Consider the following 21372-nt stretch of genomic DNA (forward strand, 5'->3'; position numbering starts at 1 on the left):
ACTTAAAACTCATAGCCAGTTTTTCATTCTACCCAATATGCACAATTGACAGTCCAAAAATAAGAAGGAGATGAGCAATCTAACACAAATGCAGAACAAAGAGTGAGGCAAACGTAGGGGAAACTGAGGCTTCTTTTCGATTCAGACAGAAAATATCTGCGAAGGTTACTAAAGTTTAATTTGTATTACAATCATCATGCTCTTCTTGCTATAGTCTATTATCTGATGATAATAATAATTAATAAAATAATAGAGCTTTTGATTAAATCTTATTATGTGTGAGGTAGTGTACCAACCATTTTACATATATCAACAAAACAATATTGAGGTGAGGCAGGTCTTATAATTTCTATTGGGCACCTGTGTCATGAACTCATTGAGAGATTTAGTAATTTGCTCAAGTCTTTAGTGATGGAGTTGGGAGTTGAATTGGACCCACATGACACCAAAAATCAGCCTTTTGCTCACTGGTAGATAACTAGTTTTAGGTATTACTAGAACTCCAGGTGGAAGAGGTAATTTTCAATTTTGTTATCTTTATAGATATATCAAAACTGGAATGAACAAACAACATTGTTGGATCTCTGTGTGTCCTGATATGTAAAGGGAGAAAACAACTAGCAAATGTACTGCTACTCTCTTCTGGACCCGCGGAGGGAGTGGAGATGTATAATGCACATTTACCTCTTTCTACTGAGGCCAGGACAAGCTTTACAGTCCTTCTCAACAAAGGGCTCCAGGAAACAACTGCCAGTTTATTAAAAGTTTATGCCTCAATGAAATCTATTCGTAATTCCTGATAAAATAGATCCTTTTTTATGACGAAAGAGATTGTCAAAATCTTCAAAGTCAACAACACTGCTTAATGCAATTTTGCATTGTTTAAGTCTCCCAATTAACTGATACTGCAATCAGAAAGACTAAGTGGTGAGAGGGGATGCAGAATATAGAATGAGTATTACTTACAACTGGAGAATTCCAAGGGGCAGGAGTGTTCATCCATTGGAAAATTGTGCAACTGTAATTGGCACTCAGCATCAATTGTCAACCTAAACAGGAAGATATGAAACATGAATAGAAAGATTTTAGACTGTTTTAAAAAATGTACATTAGCACAATTTCTAGTGACCATTTGTTTTTATTCCTGGAGAGTATGTCACACATTCTTATTGATAACAAAAGGTGATCCTCACTGAAGAAATTCACCAAATCCAGGAGAAAATTGTTTAAGACTTAATGTAGTCCATTTACTTTCAAAGACTAAACAATAGGATCTCGTTGACCTGCAACTCCATTTACTCAATATTTATCATCCCATAATTTTTTTGGCAAATTAATCGCACACATGAGATTGCTCAGTGAATGCACTTAACTTACTGAATAGAACTGTTTTAAGAACTTAAACTCATTCACTGTTTGCATGTAAATGAATGCAGATAATTCTCAGATCTTATCTGCTAATTAAAGCAGAACTTTCTCTTTATAAGTACTTGTTAGCTGTTAGCTTTAAATTACTATATGTGAGTTTAAAAATACCTATGTTTCACAATGGAGTATTATGCATTCTTACAAAGGAACACTATAAAGGCATTATATAGGATGTTAAAGAGTAGAAGAATATCTAATAGCAATCAAGAAATGTTAAACACATATACACAGACATATCAGAAAAATGTTTGCCAATGAGTCTCAATTATTTTGCATCTGAGGTGCTTACTAAACATACAGATTTTCTTTCCCAGTAGAGCCTGGGACTCTAGGAGGGAGAAAATTTAAAGGAGTCCTAGATGTTCTGACCACCTTTGGGGAAGTATGAGTATATTGTTAAATTGTAATGGTGATGGGTTGATGATTTGTTAAATTTCATATTTGTTAGCTATATTTCTTACAATTACAGATATCAATCTTAAAGTAATAAAAGTTGTTTTATAAACATTTTATATTAAAAGTTTAGAATAAATTTTAATGGGGGAGATTTTATTTTTCTATGGTATAACAGAGCAATTACTGATCTTAAGATATAATTAATAATCATTGAGCCCGTAACTGTCTGCATGGCACTGAGTAAGGTGAATTTTTCTCTCAGTTAATAAGAGTTATTATGGCTTTATTGTACTTGGACTTGTCCAAAGTCACAAATCTAGTGGCATAGTTGAGATTTGAACCCAAGATTATGTCTCCAAAGCTAGAGGTTTTAATCACTGTCACTCAGTAATTATATGCTCTTCCAAAGAAAAGATTAGTTTTATTCATAAGTGAAATTATAATTAAATTAGATATTTTATTAGTATCATTTCTCCAAATTAAACTGGAATTGTTAAAATTGAAGATAATGTAGATTGCAGATAGGTACATAGATATATATCTATGTGTATACACACATATTCATAACTCATTATAGATAAGCAACTCATTATAAACAACATATTCATAACTCATTACAGATAAGATAATGCTTATCATTATAGATAAGCATTATAGATAAGAATAAAATCATCTCTCTATATAGATTGGCAAACTCATTCAAATCTTGAATGAATCTTATGAGAGATATTTTTGAGCTGGAGTCCATAATTTAATATTGTACAGTGACTCTGCAAGTTAATACAAGTGGAAAAACGACTATAGTATTATGAGAACGATAAAGGAACTTGAGATAGTGTGACTTTACTTAATACTTCAAAAGTTAGACTGAGTTCTTATTTAGCAGACAAAATTTGATTTCCACTAGAGTCTAATTCCAGTCATTACCTTACATCTAATTTAATAAAACCCATGATGAAATCAAAATATATGCAATGAATTTCTTTTGTAATTGTGGCTCTTTTTTCTAGTAACTGATATAACTCTGATGATAAAGGCTTTGGATCCAGTTTAAAGTATTATATTTTATATCTTGAATATTACCTACGGCATAAAATATATGTTAGAAAGGCATTTAACATTAACCATTTTGAAGCTACAAGTTCCTGGATAGTAAGACCTAGAAGAATCATACTATTCATAACTATTATTGAAAATATATACAAATAATTTAACTATCTGCTGTGCTTACTTTTTTATTAGGCTCATGTCCCTGTGAGAAAACAGAGTTCTCACATCAGTCAAAGACAATGTTATACCTATGTCCTTTGAAAAAGTTCATTGATAACAGAAAAAAACCTAATTTTGTATCATCACGTACTATTTTGATCAAGCATGCCAACCCTGATTTAGGCTTGACATCTTTCATTCTGTTTTAAGAGAACATGATTGATCTTTGCTTTATTCCCAGCAATTACTCCTTTCCTTTTCCAAAAGAATACCTTAAAGTGTAGAGCACTCGACCATCATTCCAAATTCTCAGCATCCTATTGGGGGTGGTTATCCAGTGTGCATCGGCCTTTTTGGAATTTCTGAAGAAAGTGTCTGGAATCCAGATTTTCCCCACCATGTTGCTATTCAATCGGAGGACTTTAATGGTGCTGTTAAATTTCAGACGTCTGTCATACCATGTTTGGGCAAAAAATATATCAATTGTATATTCCTGTTTTAAAGAAAAAGATGAAATGGAACATCTTTTATATAGTAGGATTGTATTGTAGAGCATTTGTGTGTATTTATCACATATGTTCTCATTGCCAAAACAAAGCAAAGCTACTTTGGCTTTGAATCGTCCAAAAGAAAGCAGAAGCTTGGCTAAGGAGACTCACCCATCTTTTGTAGACAATACATTACGAAAAAATAGACCTAAGTGAATTCTGGTAAAAGATCATAGCCCTGACACAGTTGTTTGCATTAGGTATTTATGGAGCAGTTTCTCATGTTATTTTGGGCCAGCTAATTCTTTGTCACGGGGGCTGTCTTGTGTAGTTTAGGATGTTTACTACCATTCCTAGCGTCTACCTACTAGGTGCCAGTAGCACCAAAAACAAACCCCACCCCCAAGTTGTGACAACTAATAATATCTCCAGACATTGCCAATTGTCTCTTGAGGAGATCAGTTACTCAGGTTCAAAAACCACTGCTACAGAGTAAAAGAAAGTCCAGAACCGTTCTCAAAACAGTTCTAAACCAGAGCTCTGGAAGCTAAGCTGCCTCACCTCACAATTAAGTGAGGATCCTAGAGAATCTATCTTGTTAGGCAGTATGAAGATAGAAATGGGGAATACACTATACACAAAAAGCACTTTGTGCCCTGTCTGGCAGACAGCAAACATCCAAAGTAAGGTAACTATTTTTAGTTTTTACTATTACAGTTGTCGTCTTCTTTTTATAAACAAGAGGAAATGCACCAATTAAAAGACAATCTTTACTACTGTACTAATCTCTATCACAGAACATATTTAAAAAGTGCTATGATGACAAGTGACTCTGTAATAATTATACCCTCATGTATGTATATATCACTAAAGTGGCAACTTTAATCAAAGAAAAGAAAGTGTGATGTGAATTAGTCCTGGAATCATAACACCCGAGATCTAATTTGCCTATCATATTTAGATATTATTTAGCATGATTTTATAATTCTATTTTAACCATGTCTGTAAATGAGAAAATTAAAGAACAAACCCTTGGTGTTCTTAGAACATGACCTCCAGTGTTCTTAGAATATGAGAATTGGGGGATGGGAGTCATTCACATTTCCTAGTCTAATCCCCTCAACCCACCACCATGTACAATGAAGAATACAAAAAATCAGGATGAGACTATAATCTTCTTCCTTTGACGAATTTGCATTGTTCTGGATTATATCCTTGCACTCCTGCCCCTGTATCTCACTGTAATTCACTACATTGTCACTGGAGTAAGTCATACCACTTTGTTTACTGGTTAATTGCATATTTGCAGTCCACAAGTAATGAGAGGGGAACTTCTTCTATGAAATTCTTTATCAACTAATCAGTGATGTGGCAATAGGTAGAGTAACTCAATAATTTCTGATCCACATTTTGGCAAACACACACACACAAACAAAAGGTTTAAAATTCTTTAAACCAGCATTTCATAAACTGTGATCCTGGGACAGTAGTTCTGGGCACTAGTATTCCCAAAACTGTAGGTTCTGTGTTTAAATAAACTACATATATAGCTGATTCTTCTTAGATATTTACAACTTACATCAGAATTTTAGTTGTAAAGAAGTAACATGTTAGCATTTGTTTAATAGTTAAACAAGCAAACTTACTTGTATGGAGTATGCAGGTGGTGGTATACTTTTTTTTAATCAGCCCAGTTGAAAGCAATAAATGCTTTTCATCTCTCTGACTCAGCAGAGCGTCCTTATTGCTTGCTTGGCAAACACTATTTTAAAGTTACAGTATCACTATGTTATGTTACGTTATGTTATGTTATATTATGTTATGTTCTACTCTATTCTATATAGGCTCCAATCTAATTTCTTATTTCAGATTTGGATAGAAAGCTTTATAAAAGAACAAAGTTACATTTATTGTTAAATCTAATGCACTATTTCTTCTGAGAAACAATTCTGATTTGAAGCAAACTATGATCTCTTCACACCTTGAATATTCTAAAAAGTAGTAAAGCACTATATTTTATTTTGTAGTAAGCAGGACCTACCAAATAAGCAGTGAGTGTTGAATTTTAAGATTATAGCATTTACCCAAGGTAATTTTATACATATTATCACATTTAATTTTTGTAACAAATCATTTAAAATAATTATCTTTATATTACAAGGGAGAAAAAAGGATCTGAAAGATTCTCTCTCCCTTCCAAATTTTTTTGTTGGTATAGCCCTTGCTATTTCCGTGTTACCACATTTCCTCTCTAATATGTTAATAAAATAGACAAACAATTAGAAACTTACCATATTGATAGCATTCACTGGACCAATGCTATTCACATACATGTCTGTGTGAATTAATGTTGGTTTCACTGTAAAGAGAACCATAGAAATATGTGCATATGGAGAAGCATAATATTTTAATGCTTAGTCCTTGTTATTCTAGAAAGATTTATTTATTTTGCTACATTAGAAGTGATTTATTCACAGCTAACTTGTTGCTAATGACTAATTTGCTACATTTAGCTATTTATTTTCAAAGAAGTATCTTAAGCACATAAATACAATAACAAAGCATAGCAGAGTTTTGAAACTGATTATCTTTGTAAGACTAGATAAAAATGAATACATAAGAAAACACTGCTCAGATTTTCTTCATCCATCTCTCAGATATCCTGAATTTTATTATTTTTCCTTTAAGTTCTAGAATTGATTTGGGCATTCTAACTTGACTGGGCCCATATAGAAAAAAATAGCTACTTAGTGATCTAGAAATTAATATGCATTAGAAACATGGAGGCATAAAAAGCAACAAGTATTATGAATTGTTTTTGAAACATTCCTCCCTGTTGATTCCTTTTATGACCACTTTATCCTCATTCACCTCTAGCCAATACAAAATCAATCTTCCTCAATGATTTAAAGAATTCTGTGACTCATCAAATAATATGAGGAAACCATATGGAAACCCAATACACACCACCTATTCGTCAAAGAGGACTGATATTAAAAATCATGTAGTACTACATCCATGGCCTAATGAATATGCTCCATTTTCATTTAACATTTAATGAACGAGGATTCATAATACCATTCATTCTGGGCTTCAATTCAACAAGTACATTTCTCTCATCTTTATCCATTTTCCTTGAAGTGCCATGCTGTAAGTCTCTGTGATGGATTGGATTCTTCACTCCTCCCTGCATCTGTACCCTTGCCTTCACATCAGTGAGGCTACTTCTCTGCCTCTGAACTTTGAGCCTGACCATCTGACTTGCACTGGCCAATAATATATGGATGAAAGCATTAAGCCTTATGAGTTTCTATTTTCTCTCTTGTTCTTTGCTATTGTCATGAGAAGGATACTTCTAGCTAGTCTGCTGGTCCCAGGAGTGGAATGAGAGTACAGTTTTCTTAAACGAGCAGCTCCAACCTGGCTGAGCTTAGATTAGACCACCCCCAGCAAAGTGCTAAATAAATGCTTATTACTGTATACCACTGAAATTGTGTGGTTGTCTGTTACACAGATATAGATAAGCAGTATGTCCTTTCTTTCTTTTTTTTAAATTAGTTTTTATTGGAGTATAGTTGATTTACAATGTTGTGTTAGTTTCAGGTGTACAGCAAAGTGAATCAGTTACACATATACATATATCCACTCATTTTTAGATTCTATTCCCATGTAGTTCATTACAGATTACTGAGTTCCCTATGCTATATAGTAGGTTCTTATTAGTTATCTATTTTATATATAGTAGTATGTGCTTGTTTGTTTTTGATGTTTCTTCAAAAAGAAGTTGGCACTTTTCTTCTATAGTCTTTGTCTGAGATGTCTAGGAAAATTTAAATTTCTATCTCTCAAGCTAACTTGAAAATCATCTTTCTTCATTTTGAACTTGTCAGTGCCCTGTCTACCCCCAGACCTGAATGCTGTTTATACATTCTTTATTTTTACAGTATTTAGTAAAAGTATCATTTATATCCTTCTGGTTATTGAAATGGGCTGATGCTTTCTCCTCATGTAGTAGACTTGCTTTTATCTAACACACATCACAAAAGGTTTTAACATACCTCCTATATCAGGTCGAAGTTTATTATCATATCCTTCCAGGAGGTTGTTTAAGATGACAGTGACATCACCCTCCGGAACCTTTGGAGTCAAGACCCATGTTTTGTTAGAAGCATAATCTTCATAGTCATCATCAGATTTTTGGCTAGTGAGGCTAAGAAAACAAAATATTGGTCAAGAAACATACAGACTCCATCCAAGTTGACTTTTACTCACAGACCACTGGTAGGAAAGGAGAAATGAAACAGGATGACAGGAATGCGTTACACTGGATTACAGTGAAGATTCTCAGCTGAGGGTTAGTCTAGCTAATTAAATTTCAAAGATGTAGATTAAAACCTATTAAAGTATACTCTTCAGTTTTCCAGAATGCTCTGTCCTCCCATCTATAAGTATACCATGTTTTACCAGTTACTTTTGCCTTTCCCATAGTTGATGTTCTTCCTGTCCACCTGCCCAACTTTACAAAGGGCTTATAAAAAAACAAACAAACACGGGCTTCCCTGGTGGCGCAGTGGTTGAGAATCTGCCTACTAATGCAGGGGACACGGGTTCGAGCCCTGGTCTGGGAAGATCCCACATGCCGCGGAGCAACTAGGCCCGTGAGCCACATCTACTGAGCCTGCGCGTCTGGAGCCTGTGCTCCGCAACAAGAGAGGCCCGTCCACCGCGATGAAGAGTGGCCCCCACTTGCCACAACTAGAGAAAGCACTCGCACAGAAACGAAGACCCAACACAGCCAAAAATAAAAATAAATAAATTAAAAGAAGGCTCAACATTAAAAAAAAAAAAACAACTCTGGCCTGAATCATGAAAAAAAAAAAAGACCACAACTATCTTTGTGAAAGCAATGCTTAAATGATCATAATGTAGTCTAGGAGTTCAGGCATAATGTCTACTTCTTCCTCCTTTGAGAAGTTAACTTGCTCCAACCTATTAATGAAAGTAAGAGACTGGTAATTAGATTCACTCCCACAAACTGCCAGACAAGTCTCTCCCCCCTCAACTGAACTACTAAGGAGAGGCTCAGTCTTGCTGCCTTTCCTTCCTCCAGGGTGTGTGTACGTGTTTTTTTTTTTTTTTTTTTCCCCTCACTTGCACTGAAAGCAAGGGCAGTTCATTTATCTTTGATTGTTAAGAACCTGGTACTATGAAGAAAGATGTAACTGTAGACTTTAAACCACTCTTTATTACAGCAAAAGCTCCTAAGCTAGAAACTCGCACTAATGGTTAATGTAGTACAATCATAGAAGTGAAATGACCTATTTTGAATAATCAAAAAGTGACATAATAATCTATGATTCAGTTTTCTATGCCAAAACCTGTCAGAAAAGCCACAATGGGACCAGAAACTAAGGCTGATTTTGGAAGGATACTGGAATTCCTATAGTTTGCTTCTCCCCTGCCCCAAACTCCATCCTCCTCCCCTCCACAAACAAAATGATTTTATTTGCCAGATCTAGGGGCAATGTAAAACCTTGCAAAAGCTGCTATTTTAATTTTTATCAATATTCAGTAAATACTGGTTACTTTTGTTGCTTATGGTGAAATAAAAAAATACAAAATAAAGTTTCTCATCCCATTTCTCATCTTCAGTTTATTTTCTTGAAGATATGGTAAGAAAGAATCTTGTCAGAAATCAAATCACTGCCACAGTACCCCGAACATGTATCATATTCTCAAACCATATATTACACTCAATTATACTCATTTGTCAAGATAGATAAATATATACATATATAACATATGTATATGTATAGATAAATAGATAGATGACTAAATATGGTAGGAGAAAGCTGATTATGTGATTAATCTGGTTTGAGAATGAGGATGGGAGATGAAATTTTAAAAGTAATCACTGGCATGAATCAACTTAGTAAGCAAGTAATCTTTTTATTCCTTTAAAGCTTTATGAATAGGAAACATAAAAACTGAATCACACATTTGCATAAAACCTGACATAGCCAGTCTTATATCTTGCACTTCAGTTAACATAAGAACTTTAAACAAAATTTGAATTTCATAGAGCACCCCTAGAGGGTATGTATGATGGGCTGGACAAAGCTTCAACCACCTCTCAAAGAGAATTACTTCAATGCAGGCAGAGAGCAGTTGTCTGATACGAAAATTCCTCTTAAGCCTCAATTCATTATTTCTCTAGAGCACTGATGAACTCTGTGTAATAGAGTTCTAATCCTATGACCTAAATCTTACTGCTTCTTCCTCCTTTGAGAAGTTAGCTTGCTCCAACCTATTAATGAAAGTAAGAGACTGATAATTAGATTCACTCCCACAAACTGCCAGACTGGCATGAATCAACTTAGTAAGCAAGTAATCAATTCATCATTTCTCTAGAGCACTGATGAACTCTGTGTAATAGAGTTCTAATCCTATGACCTAAATCTTACTAGTTGAAGAAGAAAAAAAAAAGTTATCTGACAAAGGAATTTTCAAATCCCCCTGACAACTCATTGAGAAAAGAACGTAGTTGGCCCACTGGATGTTGGATGTCATCATTATGAAATTTTATCGCTATTTAATTTGTTCAGGCAAAAGTGCCTTTTCAAAAAAATCTCAACTTCTTCCTTCCTTTCTCTCCGTCTCTGTCCTTCCCCTTCCCCCTTCCCTCGATAAAAGCATCCTATTAAAGTTTCTTCAAGGAAAGGGAATATATATTAAACAGTTTGGTATGCTTGTTCATTGCACTTCCTCATACTAACAAATAAATAATCCAGGTGTGATGGTGCCATGTTACCATTATTACTATTTTCTGGCAGACCAAGAGGGAAAATACATTAAGTGAAAAGAAAAGGGATACTTCTGGGACTTCCCTGTTGGTGCAGTGAATAAGACTCCATGCTCCCAGTGCAGGGGACCCGGGTTTGATCCCTGGTCAGGGAACTAGATCCCACATGCTTGCTGCAACTAAGAGTTTGCATGTCACAACTAAGGAGCCCACATGCCACAACTAAGGCACTGGCAAGCTGCAACTAATTTCCTACTTTAGTTCTTCTGACTCTGAATCTCTCTGTTGTAAATTAGATTTTTAATTTTCATCTTTACATTTTTATGCATGATTTGAATTTATGCATGATTACAAACATGTAATGAGTTCATGTTTATAATCAGAAACAAAAATCAATTTTATTTAAGAATAAAGAAGCTTTTAAAAACAAACAAATACTGAAGAGATGTACAGTGAGAGGTTGCTCACAATTAGAAGATTTTACTTGAATTTTGGTACATATTTTGGATATTTGTCACTGTGAAGATTAATCATGCAGTTTATACAATTTTAATCCAGGTATTTCATATTTTCACGGATTCAATAAGCTATGAGTTTTGTAGGAAGAAAAATCTAGTCACTGTACTCTCCTAGGGTAGTATAACAACAAACATCTGGGTGAGAAACAAAAACATTTGTCTTTTCATTTGGGTATCTTCAAATCCATTGGTGTTTGGTATCATAAACACAGAATATATATTTTTCTTTCTCTGCCTACCATCTTTTCTTCTCTCCAACTCCTAAACCAATATTGGGCATGGCTTATTCCTTCTAAGTTTTCAATTTTCAACACAAGAATCACCTTCTGAATAGGAGTAGAGGTCATTCCTGTTCTATCTACCTTTGTCACCCACCTGACCCTTTATATGTTCTAGCCAGTCCTTTGACTGATTCATAGCATTTGTTACAATGTATGTTTACTGACTTGCTTATTGTTTGTTTCCATTACTAAACTATAAATTCCATGAATGCATGGAATTTACAATTAAAATTTGTGAAAAGAATCTTTTTTTTTTTTGCTAACTACTTTTCCTAAGATAAATAATATTACCAACAACGGCTATTGTTAAATATTTACCATGTTCTACAGATAACTTTAAGGACTTCACATACATTCTCCCACTTAATCTTTAAAACACTGATATTCCTACAATTATTTCCACTTCGCAAATGAAGAAAAACGATGATATTTACCAATAGTCATTTTAGTTTGCCAAAACCAAAATGTTTAACCATTATGCTGCTAGGCTTTGAAAAAAGAAATGGGACCAAAGAATCTGTGACTGTACATTCATCAAAAAAATAAGATCATCTAAACCAAATGGCTGCTCAAGCTCATTTTCCCTTAGGACAATAAATTAGTTTATGCCTGAGTTCAATAAAAGTAAGGCACCTTCAGCACAAAGTTAATAACATTCAAATTTCATAAACTTGCCACTGCAGATACCAATGATTTGATCTCCCCACACTGAGGAATAGAAGCAGAGCTTGTAATTTAACTTAATGGATGTGTTCAGCTGCCTCACTTAAACTCTTTCATGACTTGGAAAGCAATGCACACTGCAAGGGTAAGGCATAAGCTAGTTCATTTCAAAGAATGTCTTCCAGGCACAGCAAAAGGTGGACTTTGGTATAAAGTATAGGAACAGCTATGCTAGGTGAGTATATATCCTCGGAGGGCACAGGGGACTTACAATCTGATCATGGGAGGAGGAGACGTCCTCTGTACTGTCCTGGAGGACCAGGGATTCCTGAGAAACACTGTGGTTTAGTGAGTAGGAGCACTGGGGCACAAGTTACTCTTTCATACACAGCCTTTAGTGGCCTATGGGATTCTATTATCCCCTATTAAGGACATGTAAGAACCTGTGCAGAACTTGTTGGGAAGGGTGCTCTACACACAGGTGAGTATGTCAGTGTGTACATGCACAGAGGGTAGAGGGCAGGGGGGGGTAAATTCTAACTATCGATTCTGCGTGAATTATTCTGCCTACAATGATCCCCTTAGCTCACACCTCGTTCAATTTTTTTTTTTTTTTTTTTTTTTTTTTTTTTGCGTTACGCGGGCCTCTCACTGTTCCAGCCTCTCCCATTGCGGAACACAGGCTCCAGACGCGCAGGCCCAGTGGCCACGGCCCACAGGCCCAGCTGCCCCGCGGCACGAGGGATCCTCCCAGACCGGGGCACGAACCCATGTCCCCCACATCGGCAGGCGGACTCCCAACCACTGCGCCACCAGGGAAGCCCCCTCGTTCAATTTTTTGATAATTAGGTCAACAGCTGTTGGTAAGTGTGTTTATTTGACTGAGTCAATTATCAGATTATATATTCCTATGTATGAAATGCAAACAGTTTATTAGCAATCGCCAATGACCCGTATCAAATCAATTTCTCTGGGGGTTTATTAGCTAAGATGAATTTTTTTTGCAAGTATCAAAACATTCAAACTAAATTGGGAGGGATATATAACTTTAAAGCTTAATGTAGGATAAGCCTCATGGTGCTTTGATTCAGCTTCTCAACTATGTATTTAAAAACTCAGACTCTTGGGCTTCCCTGGTGGCGCAGTGGTTGAGAGTCCGCCCGCCGATGCAGGGGACGCGGGTTCGTGCCCTGGTCTGCGAGGATCCCACATGCCGCGGAGCGGCTGGGCCCGTGAGCCATGGCCGTTGGGCCTGCCGGTCCGGAGCCTGTGCTCCGCAGCGGGAGAGACCACAACAGTGAGAGGTCCACGTATAGCAAAAAAAAAAAAAAACCTCAGACTCTTTCTGTCTCACCCTTCTGTCCACCATGCTATCACCCTCAACCCAAAGATGGCTTGAATGTACAGTCACAAGATGCTAGCAACAACTCCTTACCTCTATGCTTCCTTGTTTATATCCATGAAAACAGAGATAAACTCTTCCAATTTACTTTTCTAAAAGTTCCCAGAGGGTCTCATTTTGTGAATCAGTGGCCTGAATACATATGAATTCATACATATGAAGCCATGTCTATAGCTAGAGGGTGGGACTCTGTTCATTATTTTAGTATAATTATATATCCTACCACTAGTGTCAAAGATGAAATCGACATCCCCAAAAGCATGAGGACTTCACAGAGAGCAAATGAAAACTGGGATATTTAAGATAAGGAGGGAAAATGTGGAGAAGAGAACCACAGCAGTCACTAGGAACAGAGGGTGTAAATAGGAAAAAAACATATCAGGTCATGTTCTAGGCATATCATTGAAGTCCATTTTCCTACAGTTAGTGCCCTCACTGCATTTGCTGTTGCTGTTGTTGTGTATTTGTTTTAACTCACTCATAAATAAAAGAGGGAGAATGTGGAGTGGCTAGCATTCATACACTGCTGGAAGGAAAACATTTTGGCATTATATTCTAATGATGAACACCTGTGTATCCTATTAACCAGCAAGTGCATCCCTAGATTTATTCCGAAAAGAAATGCACGCACACATCTACCCCAAGACATGTACAAGAATGTTCACAGTTGCATTATTGGTAATACAAATCTATATAACCTAAATCAATAGTAGAATGAATAAATAAATTATGGCATATTTACATAATGAAACACTATACAACAATACCAACTAGTGAACTACCACTACGTGCAGCAACATAAATCTGAAAAATAAGCATTTGAGCAAAAGATGCAACACATACACCCAAGACACACACACAGACGCTGTGTTTCTGTTTGTATAAAATTTAGTATCAGGTAAAATTCAACTATGGAGGTCCAAGTCAGAACAGTGATTACTTTGAGGGAGAAGAAAGTAGATAGAAATCAGCAGGGAGTTGAGGATGTCTTCTGGGGTGTTGGCAATATTTATTTCCAGAAATGGTGGGTGGTAACATGGTTTTTTATTTCAATTAATGACAATGCACTGGTCCATATTTATGTACTTATATACTTCGTATACATTTTATTTCACAATAACAACAAAAAGAGTGTTTAAAATTTTGGTTTAGACTTGAATGTTAATAGCAAAATAATAGGCAAGAAATATCTGTCTTCAACAAGAAATATGTCTTCAACAGTGTTGTTTCCCAAAACTTTGCAAGTGTCTGGTGCTTGACAAAACACCCAATGAATACTTTTTCAAAATACTGAATGAATCAGTCAGAGTATAGATTATTTTTAAAGGTTCAATATTTGTGAAAATTAACTTGGTAAAACTCACTCTTTACAAATGTGCGTATGTCACAGTTATAGGTAATATTAAAATGAACTGCCTATATAAAACGCCATCCAGCAATCGTCATCACTCTCTCGTCATTAAATGCCATCGATTCCTTGCATATGAAAACTCAAATAACATATATTGAAAATATTGATATTTAGGGAGGTTAAAAAGGAAAAAAGGCCAAGGTTAACCCAAGAAAGCAATTCTAAAGTCATGTTAACTGTCTATGGCTGTCAGAATAAAAATAAAAGTGTTGATGCTAAACTGTGGTAAGAAAGACATATCAATGGATACAGGAATTCTTATGTCATAAATAATAATACGTTTTGGTAATGACAATAATGATTGTTAAACTGACACATTCTTAATTTATTCCTTTACTTATAAAGCACTTTTATGTGATAATTTACAAAATGATAAAAAATAATAATCTCAGAGAGCAGCCAAGATGGCAGAGTAGAAATACCCTGGGCTCACCTCCTCTCACGAGCACACCAAAATCATAACTATCTGCAGAACAACCATCGATGAAAAAGACTGGAACCTACCAGAAAAGACCTTCTCCAACTAAAGACATAAAGAAGGAACCACAATGAGACAGGTCGGGGGGAGGACTGGCAGTATAATCAAATCATATACCCCCTAGTTGGGCGACCCACGAAGTGGAGAAAAATTATATTGCAGAGGTTCTTCCACAGAAGTGAGAGTTCTGAGCCCCACGTCAGGCTCCCCAGCCCAGGGGTCTGGTAGCTGGAAGATGAGCCCCCAGAGCATTTGGCTTTGAAAGCCAGCAGGGCTTTGCAGGAGCCCCACAAGACTGGAGGAAACAGAGACTTTACTCTTAAAGGGGCACACTAAACCTGATGCACACTGAGACCCAGGACAGAAGCAGTAATTTGAGAGCACTGTGGGCCAGACCTAACCTGCTGGTCTTGGAAAGTCTCCTGGGGGGAAGGGGGTGCTGTGGCTCACCCTGGGGACATAGACACTGACATCAGATGTATTGGGGAACACAGCAGCTGCGACAGCTCATTGGCACCAAGACCTGGCCCTATCCAGGAACCTATAAGTGCTAGTGCTGTAACGCCTCAGGCCAAACAACTAACTGGGTGGGAACACAGCCCCACCAGTGGCAGACAGGCTACCTAAAGACTAAAGAGCCCACATCCACCTCTAGACACGCCCCCTAGACATGGGCACAGGTCACTAGAGGGCCAAGACCCAGCTCTACCCACCAGTGGGCAGGCACTGGCACCTCCTGCCAGGAAGCCTGCACAAGCCTCTAGATCAACCTTACCTGCCAGGGGGCAGACACCAGAAGTAAGAAAATTATGATCCTACAATACAGTTCAGACCCTACCCTGGGACCAGCTGGGCCCTGGCTCTGCCCACTAGCAGGCCAACGCAACCTTCAGGACACCCCAGCTGTGTGTGTCAGAAACCGCACCTACTACCAAAGATCTGAAATGAGCTCTGGGACCCCTGGGCCCTGCAGCCAGATTCCAGGAACCAGCTCTGCCTGCCAGAAGTCCAGCACTAACCCCAGGACCTGGCTTCACCTGCCAGTGGGTAGGCAATGGCCCCAGAATCTCTGACACCCTGACTCTGCCTACCAGTGAGCCAGCACTAGCCCTGTGGCCCCCTAGGGTTCCTCAATCAGCCACCACGTGACCAGGCCCCACTAAACAGCAGCCGGCAGCATCCACGCAAGGCAGGGCCTGGCAACCAACCAGACTAGGGACCAACCAAGCCTACAAGACAGCCCACATAGTCAGCCTGCCACAGGAGAAGGACCCAAGCAGCCCTCTTAGGGGGAACCACCAGAGCGTATAGTTTGGGTGCTGAGAGGGGAGTGTACTGCTAGGACTCATAGGACGCCTCCTACAGAAACATAACTAATCTACCACAGACATAAAAATACAAATAGCAACTTAGGCAAAATGAGACATCAGAGGAACATATTCCAGATGAAGGAATAAGACAAAACCCCAGAAGAAGAAGCGAAGTGGAGATAGGCAGTCTACCTGAGAAAGTGTTCAGAGTAATGATCTAAAGATGATCAAAGACAGGTTCCAAAAAATTACACACATTCAAGTTACCAATTCTCAACCTGTCTAAAAACCAAATACCCCTTCAAATAGATACAGTCCACCCTATTCTAGTTAAATATTTTTGTTTTATTTTATAGAAATTATTTTGCTGAATTCACAAACAGAATTTGATTTAAGAAGAATTTTTTGTCCTGTGGTGTGTTTTGGTTACTTTTTTTTTTTTTCCTTTTAAGGACTGCATATTAAAGTTAATTCTGTGCATAGCATGCCTAGATACTGAATTCAGGAGTTCAGTCACATTGAGTTTTTGTGCACAGAGAGATGTGACCTTTGGCCCTTTACTAAAGATTTAGGGAAAAACAGGATTCTTAACACTGTAAAAGTTTCCTAACGTAATCAATCTTGTACTTTTTGTATGTTTTTTATATACATGTATATTTAATAAGCACAAGCTTGGTTGTATTTTTTACAGTTCAGTTAATAGGAAAATGGTTTGTTAAAAAGGCTACAGTTGGAATTGAATAAAGCAGAAACGAAACTGAGAACTGTGTTATTTTGTGATTAAAAGGAGCAGGTATCTAAAGAAAAAAAAAAAAAGATGATCAAAGAACTCAGGAAGAGAATGGATGCATAGAGCGGGAAGTTAGCTTTTAACAAAGAGTTAGAAAATATGCAGAACAAACAGAGATGAAGACTACAATAACTGAAATGAAAAATACACTAGAAGGAAAAATATTCTCAATTTTTTGCTTGTGTACACTCTGCCACAGGTAGGAAGTGGTAAAGCGTACATGGCTTCAAAATCTGAATTATCCTGAGGAAACTGAGACAACTCACCTTGTACACTGTACACCAAAGTAGAATTTTTAGAAGGCAGTTACCTGAATTGGGGCCCCAAGTATGTTGGTCTCATGCAGTAATTTTTTTTTCTACAAGATAACAGAACTTAGATACTGTACTTGCACTGTTGTGGAACTATTACAACACGGTGACAAAGTAGCCAGCACAGCTTTTGGGGCTGCTCTCTCTCACTCTAGAAACACAAATGAAGTTTGCATATCTTGCTATCTATCTATCTATCTATCTATCTATCTATCTATCTATCTATATCTACGTATTTATTTATGGCTGTGTTGGGTCTTCGGTGCTGAGTGCTGGCTTTCTCTAGTTGCGGGCTACACTTTGTTGCAATGCGCAGGCCTCTCATTATGGTGGCTTTTTTTGTTGCCTTCATGGGCTCTAGGTGCACGGGCTTCAGTAGTTGTGGCACATGGGCTCAGTAGTTCTGGCTCGTGGGCTCTAGAGCGCAGGCTCTGTAGCTGTGGCGCACGGGCTTAGTTGCTCCGCGGCATGTGGGATCTTTCCGGACCAGGACTCAAACCTGTGTCTCCTGTATTGGCAGATGAATTCTTAACCACTAAGCCATCAGGGAAGCCCTCTTGCTACTTTCTGACTATTGACATCCAAGACCAATTTTAACCACAGAAGATATGCAAAACATAAAGCTACTGTCAGAGAAGAATATAATTATTTACCATCGAGAAATAGTCCAAAAAGGAAATACTTTGAATTTCTTCATTTATATGATTACTATCATTCACTAAGAATGTACAATGTCCAGCACACACTGAATGTCTGATGCTGGATACAGACCAGTTGTTCTTACCCTGGCTGCATGTTAAAATTACCTAGAGGGCTTTTAAAAACTAATAATAATAATACCAGGGCTTCCCTGGTGGCGCAGTGATCGAGAGTCCGCCTGCCGATGCAGGGGACACGGGTTCGTGCCCCAGTCCGGGAGGATCCCACGTGAGAGGCCCGCGTACCACCAAAAAAAAAAAAAAAAAAAAAAAAAAAAAAAAAAATTCCAGTGCTGAAGGCTTACCTCTTAAGTTACTAATTTAATTAGACTAGGATTAGACCAAGCCATTGATATTCAGCTAAATCTAAGGTGTAGCCAGGATGAAGAGTTACTGCAAGAAAACATGACTCAGTTGCTTGAACTTTCTTTTCTGAATAAATAGCACGTTGGTAACTGCTTTCAAGCGAGTCAAATAAATGTTACTTACTATAGTGTTTCAAGGTATACTGGAAATTCAAATTAGCATCATTTGCAATTAAGAGCCTATGTCCTATTAAGATAACTTCATATCAGTGCTTCCCAAAGTCTGGGACACCTGATGCTAGTACCCAAGACAATTTTAAGTGTCACATATGCATAGCATTAAAACACATTGAAATTCATAATTAGAAAGTTTTTCTCTTTTAAATTTTCTTTCCGCTCATCCAATCATATTAAAGACAAAGTCTTAGTTACAACCATGTTCTCCAATTCGCTAACCTACTTTCTAAAGAAGAACAACAACAAACTTAGCACCTCTGGTAGACAATAATGTATAACTGAAACTTGATAACATTGTTCTGGCTTCACTGTATTTACTTTGCAGTTTTCTTCTGTTATGAAAAATGAAACTGATTTTCTGGGCTTAATTACTTTTAAGTTTATTAAATAAAATAATTAGATTTAAAAGACATTGGCTGGGACTTCCCTGGCAGTCCAGTGGTGAAGACTACTCCATGCTTCCACTGCAGGGGTCATGGGTTCGATCCCTGGCCAGGGAACTAAGATCCCACACAGGCTGCATGGCACGGCCAAAAAAACTAATTAATTAAAAAAAAAGACATTGGTTTATGAAAAATATTAAGTAAAAAAATAACCAAGTGTCACTTAGATGTGGCAAAAATCATGAAGGTGGTTGAATCGGGGGAACAATGCCTTGTGAATCTAGCTTCCTCATTCCTTCAGTTAATTAGCCTGTATATGAGACTCTTTTGTTCAAGTACAGTTGCAGATGGAAAGATGTGCAAAGTACAATGCTGATATCAAAACACCTCTCATCTATTTGGAGAGACAAACAAATATCTGAATACCTAGAAAAAATGCAACACTTATTAACAGCACAAGGCAATAAGAAAAACATTGTCACATGGTAGAACATGACTCATCTGTTTGCCAGCACCTCCAACTTGATATGAATGAAGGTTATTTCTATCAGCATGCCTCTGTAATCAGTTCCAAAACTCAACTTCTATGGTAAGAATAATATTTTTCTCTAGAGCATAAAATGTTTTGAGGAAATTATAAAACTTTTCATTCCTCTTCGAGCAAAATAGAAGGTAATATATATAAACATGCAAAATTGTCCACTTATTTACAAGGGAGCAACAGGTGGGTAAGAGAACAAATGTGTATTTTCTCATAGTCCATGAACAAGAGGTCAAACTGTTCCAAATTTAGTAGAAAGGTCATCGAGAGCCAGTTTATAAAAATGAAGCCTGATTATATTGCATGCAATATCAACATATATTCAGATGTATATTCAAGTGTATCAAACTCAAGTGAACTTTAGATGTATTGAAAATTCACATCACTATAGTCTATCATAGCAAGAAATGAAATATTCTGATTTTGCTAAAATACAGACATTTGAAACTATGGAACAAATTTGGTCAGGTGGCTGACTGAATTTTCATTTTCATGTAGGAATTTTATCAATATGTGTCCATCTGAGTGACCATGATTCTGGGAATTTTTCTTTCTCTACATTTTTTCTTTTCTTTTCCCTTGTTTTTTTTCTAGAAGATCATGCTGTAGTCTTTAAGTTCAAGTCATACAAATTTGACATTTGTTCCTGTGGTGTGGCCACTTTTAGAAGATTATTCTTAAGTTTTCATTATTTGACTCTTCCTGGATAAAACATTTTCTGAAAATCAGTGTGTTATCAATCACTTGAAAAAGTAAATCAAGTCTTATGTTTCAGTTTTGTTGCCCTCATTTTTCTTCCTCCTCATTCCCTCTACCTTCATTATATCAATAGTCCATCTTTATCTCTACATAAATTTACGTAACTAAGAATTATGAATACTCCAGATCATAGAAGTTGTGTATTTATTCACTCACTTGTGATTATTCACAGATATCTCCTATGAGCTAAACACCATTCTCAGCACTTGGAATTATTACTTTTTTTTCCTATGAAAATATGGTAGATGTTTTTTAAAAAGTTCTGTGCTGGCAGTGAGCATAAGTAAGTATTCTATGGATGTATTTTAGAAAGTCCAAAATTACTTTTGTTCTTAGAATTCTGGAACAATGTAAAAAAAAAAATCCCAATGGATTTGAAAACATCTTAACTTCACCTGAAGTTTAAGGGTGTTTTAAATCAGCATGCTGGTTTCATAAAAAAAACTAAAAGTTTGTATAATAGAAAAAAGGTCAGTTTGTGTCATTCATATTTTTGCAAATTTAGATCCCTGTCACACGATAGCTTAAATGCTCTAAATGATAAAGAATTCATATTACAAAGAAAATACCTTAAGGGAATAACAACTTACTGTCTTTTCTCAGTAGTATATTTTTACCTTTTTCAAGAGACTGCAAACCTATTGCACAAATTAAAAAAGGAGCTCCCACAGAATCCATGCTTCTCCCTGCATCTTCCCTATCATTATTCTTTCCACTCTTTCCGATATCCTCAGGTACATGATCACAAGTAATATCAAAGCAGATCTCATAACCATTAAGAAACTTCTGATTGGGCTTCCCTGGTGGCGCAGTGGTTGAGAGTCCACCTGCCGATGCAAGGGACGCGGGTTCGTGCCCCGGTCTGGGAAGATCCCACATGCTGCGCGGAGCGGCTGGGCCCGTGAGCCATGGCCGCTGGGCTTGCGCGTCCGGAGCCTGTGCTCCGCAACGGGAGAGGCCAC

The 21372-nt window shown here is 37.0% G+C and overlaps 1 protein-coding gene across 3 annotated transcripts in view; it reads right to left on the minus strand.

The window, feature by feature from the left end:
* GABRG2 (gamma-aminobutyric acid type A receptor subunit gamma2) overlaps nt 1-21372 on the minus strand; it is a 120939-nt gene that overhangs the window by 84557 nt on the left and 15010 nt on the right. For 2 of the 3 annotated variants that reach the window (XM_060008426.1, XM_060008424.1), the window contains exons 2-5: nt 7580-7731; nt 5813-5880; nt 3306-3526; nt 967-1049 (exon numbers count right to left, since the gene is read on the minus strand). In XM_060008426.1, coding sequence (XP_059864409.1) covers nt 967-1049; nt 3306-3526; nt 5813-5880; nt 7580-7731 — 524 coding nt within the window. The remainder of the gene's footprint in view (nt 1-966; nt 1050-3305; nt 3527-5812; nt 5881-7579; nt 7732-21372) is intronic. The other variant, XM_060008427.1, reaches the window with a different exon arrangement.

The sequence above is a fragment of the Delphinus delphis genome, chromosome 3 (assembly GCF_949987515.2).
Source record: "Delphinus delphis chromosome 3, mDelDel1.2, whole genome shotgun sequence".
Lineage (NCBI taxonomy): Eukaryota > Metazoa > Chordata > Mammalia > Artiodactyla > Delphinidae > Delphinus > Delphinus delphis.